This window comes from Silurus meridionalis, chromosome 21, assembly GCF_014805685.1.
Source record: "Silurus meridionalis isolate SWU-2019-XX chromosome 21, ASM1480568v1, whole genome shotgun sequence".
Lineage (NCBI taxonomy): Eukaryota > Metazoa > Chordata > Actinopteri > Siluriformes > Siluridae > Silurus > Silurus meridionalis.
Window position 1 is genome coordinate 7,021,412 of NC_060904.1, and position 15,677 is coordinate 7,037,088.

Consider the following 15,677-nt stretch of genomic DNA (forward strand, 5'->3'; position numbering starts at 1 on the left):
ACTCACTTTTCAATTACAGGTGCTGAAAGCTGAGCTGTGGCATAATCAAACCCCCTGACACACACACACACACAAACACACACACACACACACACACACACACACACACACAAGAATGACCCAGTGTCTATCCCTTCCTACCCCCATAACCCCTTAATCTCATTGACAATCAGCAGCAGCTCTCTGAACCTTTGTCTCCTCCATCAGTGCCCCTCTTCCTGCTCTCTCTCCTAATCCCTCGCTTCGAGAGACGGCTAGAGTTTCAGGGAAGGATGAGTGGCAGCACTGTGCTTTTCCTTCCTGCCTCTCCTGTGTGTGTGAGTGTGTGAGTGAATGATAGGTGGGGGTAACGTCCTCCAGCCCCAGAGCTGCAGTGGGATTTGAAGCCACAACCCCCTGCTGCTTCGCAGATTTGTCCCTCGTGTGTGTGTGTGTGTGTGTGTGTGTGTGTGTGTGTGTGTGTGTGTGTGTGTGTGAGCGTCTTCCAACCCAACAAAGGCCCCTCTCACACTGCAGGTCTTCTGAGAGGTGCTGGAGGAGGGGAAAAGGCCTTCTAATAAGCACCGACAGAGAAGTAACGCCGTGTGTTTGGCTTTTCAGTGCAGTCCAAACAGTTCAGGCAAATAGCAGAAGGCATTTCTTTATTTTTCTGTATTCAATTATTGTTTTTTTGGGGGCTGATCTTTGTGTTAAAAGATTTGGCTGTAAATGGTGAGCACTTGTATATCTGTAGATGAAATACATTCCAAAGAAAATATTTTCTTTTAGAGGAGAATTGCATTTGGGGAGAGTTTTTGCTGCAATTAAGAAATTTAAAAATGTAACATCACCAGCCATTTCCTGGGATTAAAAAGAAATAAAATATTATAATAATAAAATAGGATAGGACTGGGTAGAAGCATGTCGAATATTTTTGCATTAGGAAATTTGACGATCTTAAATAATTAAAAAAATAATAATTTAAGTGGACTCAATTTAACAGAAATTTAGACAGAATTTTTTTCAGTTTATTATTATTGTTATTATTAATTCTGTATTATATTGATCTCTTACTAATACTGACCACTGCTCAAGCTATGTTCAATATAATGAAGCATAGAAACAAAAAACAAGTCTTTATTCAAATGAAGAAAGTGAAGAATTTAAATGAAAAGGTTTTTTTTTTTTTTTTTAAACAGTGCTGCACTTCTCTGGAACTGGATCAGAAAGAATTTGCCAAAAAACAAAATTTTATTATTATTTTTTTTTAAATTGGGCTGAGTCAGGAAATCTAATTTTTTGGTTTTTTTTTTCTTTGGTAAAATACATTTTAGAATACATTTTCTATACTAATTCACTTATATATCAAGCACTTTATGGTGCTAAAAGAACAAAATGATGCTCTCATACATCATATTATTTACCCAGCACACAATTTTTCACTGTTCAATGATTGAATTTTTTTTAGTTTTATAATATTAATGTCTCATTTACATTCAGGACTCTTATAGAAAATTGTGTATTCGGATAAGTGTTTGTCTCCTCTCTTTTTAAAAAAACAAAAACAATTAATTGTTTATTCATTTACATTTACAACCCTTGAGCAGGAACGCACTTCTATCTGGTGTCCACGTTTACATTTACCAATCCACAGGTCTCAATCTGCTACGGTTTCTAACTTTGGGCAAATTTAATTACAATTTAGATTTTGTTTTGTTTTTAAGACATACACAAAGTTTTGGGCATGTTAGGCTTAAGAAGGAAACTTTGCCTTTTATTTATATATATATATATATATATATATATATATATATATATATATATATATATATATATATATATATATATATATATATATATGTGCTTCAGGGAAATTTTTTACATTGGTCAGCAGTGTCCAAATTCTAAACAAAAACAAATGCTTGTGACAAATAAAAAATGCAATAACTGAGAATATAAACAATTCTCTAATAATAACAATATTAACAATAATAATAATGTAAACTGTAATATAAAAATGTTATAATAAACCTCATGATCTAAACATTTTGGTAACCATGCCAAATATTCCTAGTAGTATTAGTGAATAGAAGCCACACATTATATCACATAAAGGCTGTGATATGCAAATAAGCTCGATAATAACACCTCTGGCAGCTTCTGATAATAGTCCCAATGGTTCCATTTAAAATACAAGAGCAATTTGTTTTGGCACAATTAATGCACATTGATCAGCAGTTCTTACAGGTTTACCACTCAGTGACGGTGAAGCATTTTTCTTTTTTATTTATTTATTTTATTTTGGTTATCTTTTTTCTTTTTCTTTCTTTAACTGGAGGAAAAAAAGTGCCAGTATTTTGTTCGATCATTGTCATCTCAGCTAAAAAATATTTATTTATTTATTTATATATTTTTTTTGTTTTTAAACACCTATTTTTTATTTTTTTTCTGAACTTTCAGAAAATATAGGCACTTACATGAGCTTCATCATTATCCGCTTGTCTGGTGTGAGACTCATTTCTGTTGTATCAGCTGATCAGTATAAGAAACATACATTGACGTACCATGGCAGCCTGGCCGAGTGCAGTTTTTCATTTTGTTCACATTATGCAGATTGTCAGAAATCAAGAATTTTGGGCACGTAAGTTTGTTAAACAAAAGTATAGAGCATTTTCAGTTGCTCATGCTATCATGAGTTAACTTTAAATCACCTTTGTGGGGAAGTATTAGGTGCTAGGTACATCTTTTGTTATTCTCCAGAAACTATATTATTAGGTGCTGATCATGACATTGTTTTTTCTTTTTGGCTTTTTTGACTTCAGTAACAGATTTTCTCTATACTACACAAGAGAACAAAGTGAACTGGACAGATTTTGATATAGTAACTCGAAGTTCCTCTTTCACCTTTTAGAGAAGGAGCAAAGGCCGTGGTAGTAGGGCTCAAAGCTTAAGCGATTCTTCCTCTCACTCTTTGGATAAACACCATGACAAGGAGAAGAAGGTAAGGCAGCCTCCACGCTTTCCCTTCCATCAGCCATGCGTCACTGATATGCCCTTTTCCGTGCACATTCAGCCTATGAGCTAAACCCTTGCTGCTTAAAGTCTAGCAATTAACCGCGAACAAGCATTGCCCCGATTAAAATCCATGTTAAGGAAACGTACCTCGGTCACTCTGTGCCGAGAGCGTCGCCCCCGGGTTTCCCCCCGCCTGGCTCCGTGTTTCAAGCGCGCCATTCCAGCGATTAGCAATTTGGCACTACGAGCGACGGTCATTACGGAGAATTGTCTATTCACCGAAAATAATCAGACATGCCTGTTAGTTCTGGGGAAATTCGTGTCATCAGTGTTTACAGGTAATTATTTATTAGTTCCAGCGAATTTTGACGAACACAAGAACGCACAGAACGCATGAGTAACACTTTCGTCTGAATAGGCGTGTGCTGCTGATATCTCCAGATGATCTCCGGACTATTAATCTTTTTATCGTTATTATTTTCATTGGCGAATCTCTTCAAGCTTCTTAGATTTTATTTAGGCTGTTTAGGTTGGGTGTGATCCCCAGATTATGGTAAATAAATTCCCCACAGTACATGTAGTTCTCATTTTCAATGAAAGATTCAATTCAAAGATAACTTCTTTCACCAATGTAATGCGCAATAATATTTGGGTTTGCTGTTGAGACATACATCTTGTAATGTAAATTCCCGGCGCTACTACTTCTCTTATATAAGTGATTTGTTAGTCAGATCAGTCATGATTGTAAGAACTACCACGATCAGACCCCGGCTGTGCTTTATTTCCTTTGATTGTCCCCAGGCCCCTCTTTATAAACAATGCTTCTAAAGTACCTTATTTTGGACCAGCCGTTGAAGAGCATCCTCTTCTGAGAAGGCAATCCCATAATTCCCTTCACTGTGTGAAAGACAACCGAGCAATGGTTGATTTCAAAATGTACTATAGAAGGGATGAAATATGTCTCAGCACATGTCTGTGCATTATTAGGTTTTGTTAGTAAAAAAAACACACCTAATTATTACACTCATAGTGTGAAATGTGTGAAAGAGCATATCAGGTTTATCCAAGCGTCATTCAGGTCTTTCACATGCGCATCCTCTCCATTCATTTTGACTTTATTTATTTATTTATTTTTGTCTTTTTGACTCCTTGATTACATTTTTTTGTTGCTTCTTTGCCTGAGTTAGTGCAGTCAACGCAAACACTTTTATTACTATTTATACGTTCGTTTATTTATACTTTTTTTTTTTTTTTTGTGGAGGGGAGGATTTATAGATTTTGGCTTCGACCTCCCCCCACCCCACCCTTATGGAAGATAATCCCTGTTTAAACACTTGAGGAATATTTTGTTTATGTGTGTGGGTGGGTGTGTGTGTGTGAATGTATTTTAAGGAGTATCTGTGCAATATGTAATGCCGGCCATTTTGAATAATTGGAATGAGATTTTGTTTAGGTGATGGCACTAATATTTACTGTTTACTTGTAAACATCGTGGTCCGATTAAAGTGCCATTACATGCACTTATATACCTTTTAGGTACCCATTTTTCCGAGCAAAATATTTAGGCATTCTGTGTGATTGATCTTATGATCTTGTTTGTATGTCTGGTCATTTATTTATTTCAGACTTTTCTGATTTGACCCTCTTTTTTTTTTTCTTCCACGATGGCTTGCTGAAGCAGCGTTTTTTTTTTTTCCTCCCTCTCTCTCTCTTTCCAACTTCCTCTTCATGGAGAGCCCTGGTCTCTGCCCCTGCTATTGTTACCGTGCCTGATTTGCATTAGTAAAGGGAACCCTGCACACCCCTCTCCCCTTGCACCCTACCTCTTCTCAAAGGTCAAAGGTCATGGGGCTCAGATGTATACCTAGCTAATTCCAAGCCCCAGGGCAAAACAACAATAGCAGCTAAAAGCTTCTCAATTTGCAGGCAGTTCAGATGTGCTAGAGGAGTGGCATCTGGGAATAACACACCCCCATACACACACACACACACACACACACACACACACACACACACGCTGCTCTACATATTTACAATTCTGATCATTTTAGCCTGTTTAGTTGTGGTGTAATTTATTTTCTGGATTCTGGAGCTCTTAAATCTGTTGCTTGTGGGTGGGGATAAAGAAGCTTGTGTGTGTGTGTGTGTGTGTGTGTGTGTTAGTGTTTTTTGTTTGTTTTTTTAACTGCGGCAGGTATTGATCAGTGATACTAAGCATGCATTAAGCATTTGCCCAAAATAATCAATAATTTGATATTCAGCATGCAAATTATTGCTGGCTATGGTTAAGGGGAAAATCGTGGTTCTATGTTCAGAATTGTAGTCCCTCATGCTATATTAGATAAACTACTTTTAATCTGTAGCCTACTTTAGCAGGAAAGAAGCTGATTTTGTTATTTACGATATCTTGTGCGACGATAATCTCCAACCATGATCTTATTATGTGCTGTAAAAACCGTTTTTATCAGGAAGTGGCTAACACGGATAATGAACTGCTTAATATTCAAATAAATGCGTGAAAACTTTCCACTATATGTACATCCTATTTTTCTCACACAGTCTCTTCATTTGCGCTCAACATTCAGGGAAAAGTCTCACGTCTGAGAACCAGCTAAATATTGAGATTTTTCTGCTTGCTAGCTTCCTGCTCTTTCATGTTTTGGTTTTTTGTTTTCTCTTAGTATTACAACATTGATTTATAATATTTGGAAATGTGTGCTTTTCTTCCCTGATGCAAATATTATGTTTTAAAAAGTATGCGGTATTTAGAATTTCTCGCTATTCACGTTCTCTTTTTGCCTTAAGTGTCCTTTTCTTCTGCTAAGTGTTACATGTTCATTAATCAGTGTGCATTTTGTCTGTTTCCTGGGTAAAATCTAATAGAAGCTACTTCTCCAAAACGAAGTGCTTTCCAGTAGTAAATCCCCTTAATAATGAATCACTAGATTAACCTAGTGGTTTCAGAACCAGATTTCACCAAACATTTCTTTGTTAATTTTATGCTTTGACTAAGGAGAGAGAGGTACATAAGGCATCTTTAAGGTATTCTGTTTTCTTTTTCCATTAAACACTTTGTATGCTTTATTTGGCAACGTGATTGATGACCGTCTGAACCGCAATCAAAATGTTGCCGTACGCCACTCAAGACCTCAAGTGCCATCGATTCGGCAAATTTTAACACATGTTAACAATAATAACTTTTCAGATGAATGACTTTGGTACGAGATTCCTCCAATTCTTTAGGTCAAGGCAGGTTCAAAGGGACACCACGCTGATAATTTGTTAATAATGAACCCATGATTGTCTCTGAATGCTCATATTTATTGAGCATAAACTCACAAGTTCTGTCTTATACAATTGTATTTTTTTTTACTTTCATGCAGGTCTTGAGGAGAAATGATTTCAATTGCACCATGGCGTGTTACACACATTAAGATTTTGAATCGGAAGATGTTTTCTTGTTGTCTCCTACCAATTTCACCTCTGGGAGGCTGATGAAATTTTTTACCTTCAAGATTTATATTCAGAATTGATATTTATCTAAAGCCACTTTGTGAGGAAATTTTGTGTAAAAAACCACAAGCTGTACAAAAATCTTATTGAATCACATTTTTTTCTTTGTCCAGTTATCAACAAAATGTAAAATTATTGCATTGTGAAGGGAAAAAATAAAAAAATTAAAATGGGGAAATTAAATTCCCCCCCCCCACGAAATGTAATATGAAAATTTATTTGCGGGCAAAGCTTGCAAACAAAAATTGCAACAAATTTTTTTGTCCAGACTTTGCAGATAACTGAAAGACCTCAAAATGGGGATATAATTAGAGAAAAAATAACATGAACTCAAAAAAAAAATAAAAAATTTAATTCTATATTTAGTAGCATATAAAAATATACATTTTACAAAATTCCCTGTTTGAGTCTTTTGTAAAATGTATATTTTTATATGCTGCTAAATATATTAAAGACCAAAAATAATTATTTGCGACAACATATAGCATACGTTTTTTTTTTCCCCTCAGATTTATAGCATATTTTCTACATGTTAAAGATTTACCGTGTCCATGTTTATATTAACATTTATGTACATGGATTGCATTAAATTTCCTTCTTTTTATATTTAAAAAGCAATTGGTAAAAACACCAATTTTGAGGGGCACGAAATGACATTTAAAATCCCCCTGTAGCAGAAATTGCTATAGTCTCAGAGGAAATAGAGGCACCTTTTAATTTCCTACCAATCAGGGCAGGCCAGTCATTATCATATAGAAAAGCAGTATAAACTGTTCGCATCCTATCAGTTTATTCAGATGTCTGTTGTATAAAATTGGAAATAATTAAAATAAAAAAGAAAGAAAGAAAGAAAGAAAGAATGCCCGGGCACATGTGGCAAAGGTGTAAATACGGTTTCGGCATCTTTTAGGATGGCTTCATCTTTTCACAGCTCTTCGTTTAAGATCAGAAAGCGAGGAGGTTGGAGGTGTTTGCTTGGAGCAGGAGGTGTAAATTTGTTCTCGCTCCTCCTTCCGGGGCGAAAATGGAGCTTTACTTTGCGCGCCACCGAGCCGGGGTGTAAATTGAGCTGCCGCAGTCCATGTTTAGGCTGAAATAGGGCAAAGCCTCGCACTTCCTGAAGGAATCATATAATTCATCTTTCTCATCATTAAAATCTCTCCATCTGCTGTCGTGTAAAAGGTTCCTGTTCAGGCCAAATGCACTCGGAGCATTGAATCGTTCCGACTAAAGCACATCTGTCTGAGCGTTCTCACCTCCTTATGCTTCCTTCAAGTGTCTTACTTCAAGATTCCATCAATCAGTTTTTTTTCTTTTCTTTTCTTTTTTTTTTTGCCACTCACAGAACTACTCTTGAATTTGTGCTTGATTTAAAGCTCCTTGCTCTTTGTGCTCTTCCTTCATTCCTGCAGAAACACAAAGAGCGAGACCGTCACAAACCCAAACACAAAAAATCTCTGGAGCTCTCGCCTTCCCTTGTTCCAGCCTTGATGGTTACGTCAGAGAAGGTGAGGCCACACGTTAGACTTTTTTCCTTCTTGTTTTTGTTTAAGAGAGACGACCTGTCTGTGACACCCCCAGAGATTTACACCGAAATGCTCAGCGTTCTCAAACAGTCAGAAATGTGTTTGGATTAAAGCGACGGCTGAATAAATTTCAATTCATATTTATATATGAAATAAGAAGATTAACTTAATTAAAGAATATCACTTTTTTCATAAAGATGGAATTTAGATTATATTTGTATTTTTATTACAATTATGTATTTGGCAGCAGATGTTAACCTGGCTCTTGCAAGCCATTGCGTCACCCTGATGATGTCATTACAATAATAATATACACATTTTTTTTTTTTACACTTATCAGGCATAAATTTATGGCCACCGTTTAGGCGTAACATTATGACCACCCGCCTAATATTGTGTTGGCCAAAACAGTCCTGACCCTATAAAGCCTTAAGAGCATTAACTTCTTCAGCAATTTGAGCTACAGGAGCTTGTTTGTTGGATCGGACCACATGGGCCAGTCTTCGCTCTCCATGTGCACCAGTAAACATCGGCCACTCATGACCCTGTCGCTGGTTCACCACTATTCATTCCTTGGTCCACTTTTGATAGATACTGACAACCCTCAACTTGCTCAAATCCTTACGCTTTCCCATTTTTCATGCTTCTAACACATTAACTTTCATTGGTTGTTTAATATATATCCTACCCACTAACAGGTGCCATGATGAAAGGATAATCAGTGTTATTCACGTCACCGGTCTTAATGTTATAATGTCATATAGTTATGCCTGTTCGGTGTGTATCATCTTTGCCCAGTTTTCTGCACAAAACCAGATTGTGTTGACTGGCAAAACATGCAAATTGTGTTACATTTGTGAGTCTTACACAGTCCACAAAAGCAGTGTACCACTTTAACCACTTTGTTTACTGTTGCATATCCTGATTACAAGTGTACTTGAACGTAAAACATGGGGCGGAGCATACCGGTCCTGTGCAATATTCATTGCTTAATTGGCATCGTATCATATGGCACAACATGCATCACAGTATCTGTTTCAGTGGGCAAATTTCCACTTTTGCTTTTAGATCCTACTGTAAATATTAGTGTTTCGTTGGTTCTTTTTGGTTAACATAACATTTATATAATTGAGTTGCAAAGAAAATGTAACAGGTGGCAGTAATATGGTGACTTCGTATCAAGCCTAGTGGTGACTGATGTTGTCAGGAAGTGTTGTTTTTGACAACAGCAATACTTTAGAAAAGCATGATGACCAGATGTGGAAAATAGTTGTAATTACACAGTCAGATAGCCTGAAGCCAAACGTTGGTTTAATCTCGGATCGCGACCACTCGATTAGCTTAGCAGTCTACACACTCAATCAGAAAGAGCTTTGTTGCCAAGAATGTTTGCTTTGTTTTGAATTTGTTTTGGTGATAGAAGCTTCCAGTTGCACGAACTTTAAAATAAAGGTACCCCAAACTTACTTTTTCTTATTGCTGGGGTGATACCATCAAGGGGTTATCTATTATAACTTGTATTTATTATCACATATGGTGAACCTTTATTTTGTCTGTAGATTAAATAAGCTTTATTGGTACAGCAGCAATCATTAACTTCCTTTTATTTGCATTATTTACATCAGTTATTGATAAAGGCACACCATATTGACAATTATTTAGGTTGTAGATACACAATAAAGGTACTAAGGTGTACAACCAAATAGGTGAAGTACAATTTGTGCAATTTTGTACAATGTCTGTGGATATTTTATATAATATGATTTAAAATTGATTTAATAAATGAACAATAGTTTGGTGTGATCCTAATATTGAGGATGGATTATAAAATATTTGTAATATTTAGTCAAAAAGACTGAATTTATTTAAAAGATTATTGGTTTAGTGGCTTCACCAAACTGGTTTCAGATTGTATTCATATTAGTGAATTTTCCTTCGGTTTGATGTTCTCAGAGCTATAGCAGCAGCAGTGGAGGGAGCGTCTCGTCAATCTCCTCGTCCCAAAAGCGAATGGATGATGGAGGCGCACGTTTCACCAACGCCAACTTCCAAGAAGTGCCGTCTCACTCCACTGCGAGCTCCAAAGATGGAGGCTCTTCTGAGAGAGAGAGCAAGAGCTCTGAGGGGAAGAGCAAAAAATCGAGCAGCCACTCAAGCTCTAGTTCCAGCTCAGGGTCACGGGGTCGCAAGTCTAACCCGGGCAAATCTCATGGCCCAGTCGTCACCATCGCTACATCATCCACCGTCCCATCCACGACAAGCCCCTTTCAGCAAGGTAAGGCTTTATTCTGCACTTCAGTACTATGAGAATTGCTTTGTCGTGCTGGAACAGGTCTGCGTATCCTAGTTAAAGTGAGGAGAATATTTAATGCTACCACATTTAATGGCATCCTGTACAATTGTTTGCCTCTAACTTTGTGGCAACATTAAGGGGAAGAACCACACATGGTTGGAAATGCCAAGAATGTATTCCCCACACCATTATTCCACCTCCACCAGCCTGCACTGTTTACACAGGGCAGATTGAACTGGGAACATGGATTAATCTGACACCGACATTAATGATACAGTGATACAGGTAGCCCCCGACTTACGAAATAAATAGGGACCGGAAAAGTGTTCGTAAGAGTGACGCTCTATGATGCGTTCCGAGGAACCCCGAGATAGGTATACCAAGCGATTTTTAATAAATGCAGTCAATGCTAAATCTATATCACAAAAATGTATATAATTATTTTACTTACCTTAATGTCCACCAGCTGGCGCACTGTGCGAATACTGTACGGGATACGTCTTCTCACAACAAAGTTTTATAATTGTAAATAATATTCGAAGATGGTTTTACAGACCGCAATTTTCGAAATTACAACATGATCTAGATGCGCTATAACAGTAACAGGCACGCCCGCGTGTTAACGCCTGTCCGCCAAACCCTACGCCTGTTTTTCTTTCTTATTATATAATAATTTTGAATCGCGACATGATTGCATCAAGTAGCAGTCTTCTGTTCCCTCATGCAAAAGGAAACGCAGAAACAGTGAGTCATGAGGATGGCGTGTGTTTGAGACAGTTGACTGAGTGTGTTATGACATGGCTGGATGAAGGCCAGAGTAGTGTGTGTGTGTGTGTGTGTGTGTGTGTGTGTGTGTGAGAGAGATAAGACTGTTGTCTCTCTGGCTGCTGCTACTGTAATCTTTTGTAAGGCTTAGAGCGTGTGTGTGTGTGTGTGTGTGTGTGTGTGTGTGTGTGTGTGTGTGTGTGTGTGTGTGTGTGTGTGTGTGTGTGTGTGTGTGTGTGTGTGTGTGTGTGTGTGTGTGTGTGTGTGTATGGCAGAATGGAAACTTAGACAGGGCATAAAATTGCATTCACTACCTCACCTAAGGAAGTGTAAATCATGGGAGGGTGTAAATTGTTTTCATGTTGTAATGTTTGTATTTACATCCACACTGCATCCAGCTCTTGAGGAATCTCACATTGCCTCATTCATTTCAGGTCTTATGTTGGCTGGTGGGAGCAACAAGACGTCCTCCAGCAGCTCGGTGGTTCAGCCCAGCTCTGATTTCATCAGCTTCACAGATTCAAACTTGAGGAGCGGAGACACGTACACCCAGTCCTCATTCAGTCGCCTCGTCAAAGGCGGGGCCGAGAGTGGAACTTCTGATGGAATGGTGGCCCTCAACACCTTTAGTGCGCTCGTGCCCCTCCCCCAAAACTTGAAGCATTACGAAAATTCGCACTCTGGCAGCGGGGAGCTGGCATCAGCTGGGTATAAACGGCCCCAGCCTTCCTCTTCGTCCTCCTCTTCCTCCGCTGCTTCGTCTTCGTCTACTGGAGAGGAAGGAGTAAAAAAGAAGAAGAGAGGGAACTGGAGGAACCGCTATGGGCCCTGCTTTACCACCACTCAGGAGAACAAAACTCCAGAGGCGCCGGAGATCACCGGGACGGCTTTGCCTTCCTCTTCTTCGCTCTCGCCTTCTTCGTCCTCCATCGTGGGTAGAAATAGCAGCACTAGCATTAGCAATGTGACTGTGGGAGGAACTGGAACGGGTGGCCTGACCAATCAGAAATCTCCATCTCTGCTCAGGAATGGGAGTTTACAGAGTCTCACTGTGAGCTCTCCACCTGCAGCGACAGGTAAGCCTAAAAACATGCATGAATTGTATATCGTTTACCAGCCAGTGTGAGCAGTGCAAACTGTCGAATTAGGAGTTCATCATCCTGTAAGGAATCAGTCAGATCTGCGCTTCCGTGTGAACACAACCTTAGTTTTTAGTGCTACGGCAAAAGAACCGAACAGAACACCATGTTCCCGTAGATATTTATCCAAAGCTGTTCCATTTCGTTTGTGCTGTGTACTGATGGAGGCCATTAGGACTAAAGTGGATGGAGCCCCTGGTTGGTCTGTGAGAGAAAGGGAGAGAGAAGCAGAGCTCGGCAGCCTGATCTCCATAGAGATGCCAGAGTGCCCCAGAACAGGCAATTAGTTCAGCTCTGATTTGTTCCTTGTTATTTTTTTTGGCCCTTTCAGCTTGAGTCCACTTCAGCCAAGTTCACTTAGCTGCTTACCTTGGTCATTAGAAACTCGGCACTCGTTTGGGAGTGTCTGCATGCACATGTCTCTGCATGTTCGTCTCTGCATGCACACATTTTGCATGTTTCTACATGTATGTTTGTGTGTTCCTGCACGTGCCTGCACATTTGTATGTTTGTCTGTTAATGCTGGTCTTTGTGTGTGTTTCTGCATCTATATGTATGTGTGTATATGTTTATACATATTTATATATATATATATGTGTGTGTGTGTGTGTGTGTGTGTGTGTGTGTGTGTGTGTGTGTGTGTGTGTGTCTGTGTCTGTGTGTCTGTGTGTCTGTGTGTCTGTGTGTCTGTGTGTCTGTGTGTCTGTGTGTCTGTGTGCTCGTGGAAATATGCTAGCTCTCGCCCTGTCCATCTTGGCCACACACTCACTCGCACACTTAAGAACCCCTGTCACCCCCCCGTTTACTCTTTCGCACGTGCACACACACACATACAAGCTATTGCTGTTGCTTGGCAACTGGTCTCCACACCATGTATACTCAGATGTGAATGTGAAAGTCTAAGCACCGAGTCTTCCCTTTTCTATTTTTTCTTGAGGGACCGCCCTCATCTATCCCTCCTTCCCTCCCTTGCTCCCTCCCTTTCTTTGTCTCGCTTTCTCTTACTCTGTTGCTCTCCCCTTTCCTACCCCCTCATCAGCCCTTCACCTGTTGCTGCCCTCTGGCTGGACTGTAAATATTTAGCCAGCGCTAATGCAGCACTGCTCCTCATCTGTCTCAGCCTCCCAACCATGCACATGACGGTTTTATCAGGCAGAACAACGGGGGCCGTTATTAAAGGCAAACATTCATTCGCTGGGGTTTGAGGTTGAACACTTTACAGGGTGTCGTTTGGAGTGAAGGTGGGGGGTGGGGCGCAGGGGGGATTTTTTGCTTATAAAACAGTATGTAATTTAAGGAGGTTGGCGGCTGCGGCGTTCATTACCTTCCTTTTTTTTTCCGTGCGCGCACACAGTTTAAAACTCCAGCTCCAGCACCCGGGGACGAAGCAGCGTGCAAATACATCAGCGTCAAACGCACACATTAGCTTTTGTAATTGCACTCCTGCACCGGGTTAGATCGCATCGCCTCTGGCACACAGTCCGGCCCGTTTTGAAGACGGGTTAGAATCCAAACACATGTGGCATGCGCTTCCCTAGGCATGCACCTATAATCAGTTTTGATATATAACAAGGTTAACATGCTCAATGCTGAGGATCAAGCTGATTAGGCAGGTTTCATAGTCCTTTGTATTGTGAGTGAGCAACAGCTATAAAGTGGCATCACACTTCATATCTGTCTTACGAACAAAGCAGTGAGGTGATTTATTGGATATGAGAGTTTCGAAAATCACGGTGGATCGGAATGACAAAGGAATAACATTTCTGTTCAGGAGAATCTTTCAAAGACTAAAATACATTTTCCTGTTTTTGGGTAACATAATTAAAAATGATTCATTTAAAAAGCATGAGGTGTTTTTCAATGAATGAATAAAACATTTCATTTATGGCAAATTGTGTTCTACAAGGAATTAGAACACTTAGTAATGCCTTCAGATTGTTAATCACGCCACACCCTCATTTGTTTATTATTCTAATGTGTTTTATTCTTTACACTGGGACATGTGGAGGGAGTCAGCAAGGAGTTTAGGTTCTGATGTCAGTGGTGATGCATCACTAAAACCCTGTTTAGATAGAAATAGATTTAATAAACCGGGCAGGTGTAGCTCAATCAATTCATTTCCATCTAGATAGGTGGTATTGGTGTTTTTTTTTTTTTTGTTTTTTTTTGTTTTGTTCAACAAGGTCATTACAGAGCAAATGATCCAATTTTTTATTTTATTATTATTATTTTTTCGTCCCTGTTTGAAAGTATCCCAATTGAATTTTTATGGGCTTATAGCGGTAGGAAAAATCTTGACACCTGCTGCTTTCTTGATTCAGATTCCTGTGTTAGACGAAATCAGAAGAGTATCACCAGATGCTGACAAATGTATGAGCACACAACTTTCTGGATCGTAGGAAAAAAAAAAAAAAACGAAATGTAGAAATGTTTTCACTGAGATCACCCAGAGACACCTCCTGAAGATTGTAAATCTAAAGTGTGTAGGCTGAAAACATGTTGTAAGGATCCTTATCAGGCTCTGGCCTCATCATTAACCTTTCTCTGAACCTGCATGGATTTTCTGCACTAAAGGCATGGAAGGCCAACTTAACAAAGCCAGTTAATCTAATTTGAAATTTTCCCTCTTTTTTTTTTTTTTTTTTTTTTTTTTATTTGATAAAAGGTTTTGTTGGAGATCTAAAGTCATGATTGATTGGTCAGTTCGATCCAAGCCAGATAGCGTATTCGTGTCCTTGCTTCCTTCATTTGTGCGTGTCTTGTAAGCTGTAATGGAAGTGTCCTTTGGTTGACCTTTGTCAGAATGTTAGGTCTTTCTGATTGAGATTGATTTAATCATCAATCTATTGTCTGTGGTTTTTGGATTTTCTTTGTTTATTTATTTATTTTTTTTGGATAATGCACGAGGCATGATGAAAGACTCCGTCCTTGTGTGTGTGTGTAAGTGTTTGAAATCCGAATGTAACTCAGATTTACTGCATTTTATTTCATGTTCTTGAACGTATGGCTTTTCTCCTTATGTCACTTTGTAGATGGTTACGCTGTACATTTGAATTTCTGAGTTCGTTTTCACTTTCGTGCTTCATTCAGGCCAAATTGCTCGTGTACTACAGTGTTCACACTCATTATTACTACTGCTGCGTTTAAGTGCTACTGCGGTTTTCACACGAAGGTCTTGCTGTTGTGCTATTCACAACTCTTGAATGGCCAAATTTTCTCACAGCAACCGTGCGTCAAAATTGCATCAATGAGTTTGTGCAGTTTCTTAATTTATCAATGTGGCAGAACACTTGCACAGTCAAGCAGTCACATTCTGTGTGTGTGTGTGTGTGTGTGTGTGTGTGTGTGTGTGTGTGTGTGTGTGTGTGTGATATGTAAATGGTTTCCTAGTTAATATTGTTAGATTTGTCAAAAAACAGCTTCATGACCACATAGTGAGACTTTCCT

General features: G+C 38.9%; 1 protein-coding gene across 7 annotated transcripts in view; it reads left to right on the forward strand.

Annotated features, from left to right (window-relative positions):
- The window catches only part of mllt10 (MLLT10 histone lysine methyltransferase DOT1L cofactor), a 64,220-nt gene that overhangs the window by 24,110 nt on the left and 24,433 nt on the right, over positions 1-15,677 (forward strand). For 4 of the 7 annotated variants that reach the window (XM_046877550.1, XM_046877551.1, XM_046877545.1 and 1 more), the window contains exons 7-10: positions 2,891-2,980; positions 7,920-8,015; positions 9,987-10,308; positions 11,526-12,167. In XM_046877550.1, the coding sequence (XP_046733506.1) occupies positions 2,891-2,980; positions 7,920-8,015; positions 9,987-10,308; positions 11,526-12,167 (1,150 nt within the window). The remainder of the gene's footprint in view (positions 1-2,890; positions 2,981-7,919; positions 8,016-9,986; positions 10,309-11,525; positions 12,168-15,677) is intronic. The other 3 variants (XM_046877548.1, XM_046877547.1, XM_046877549.1) reach the window with 3 other exon arrangements.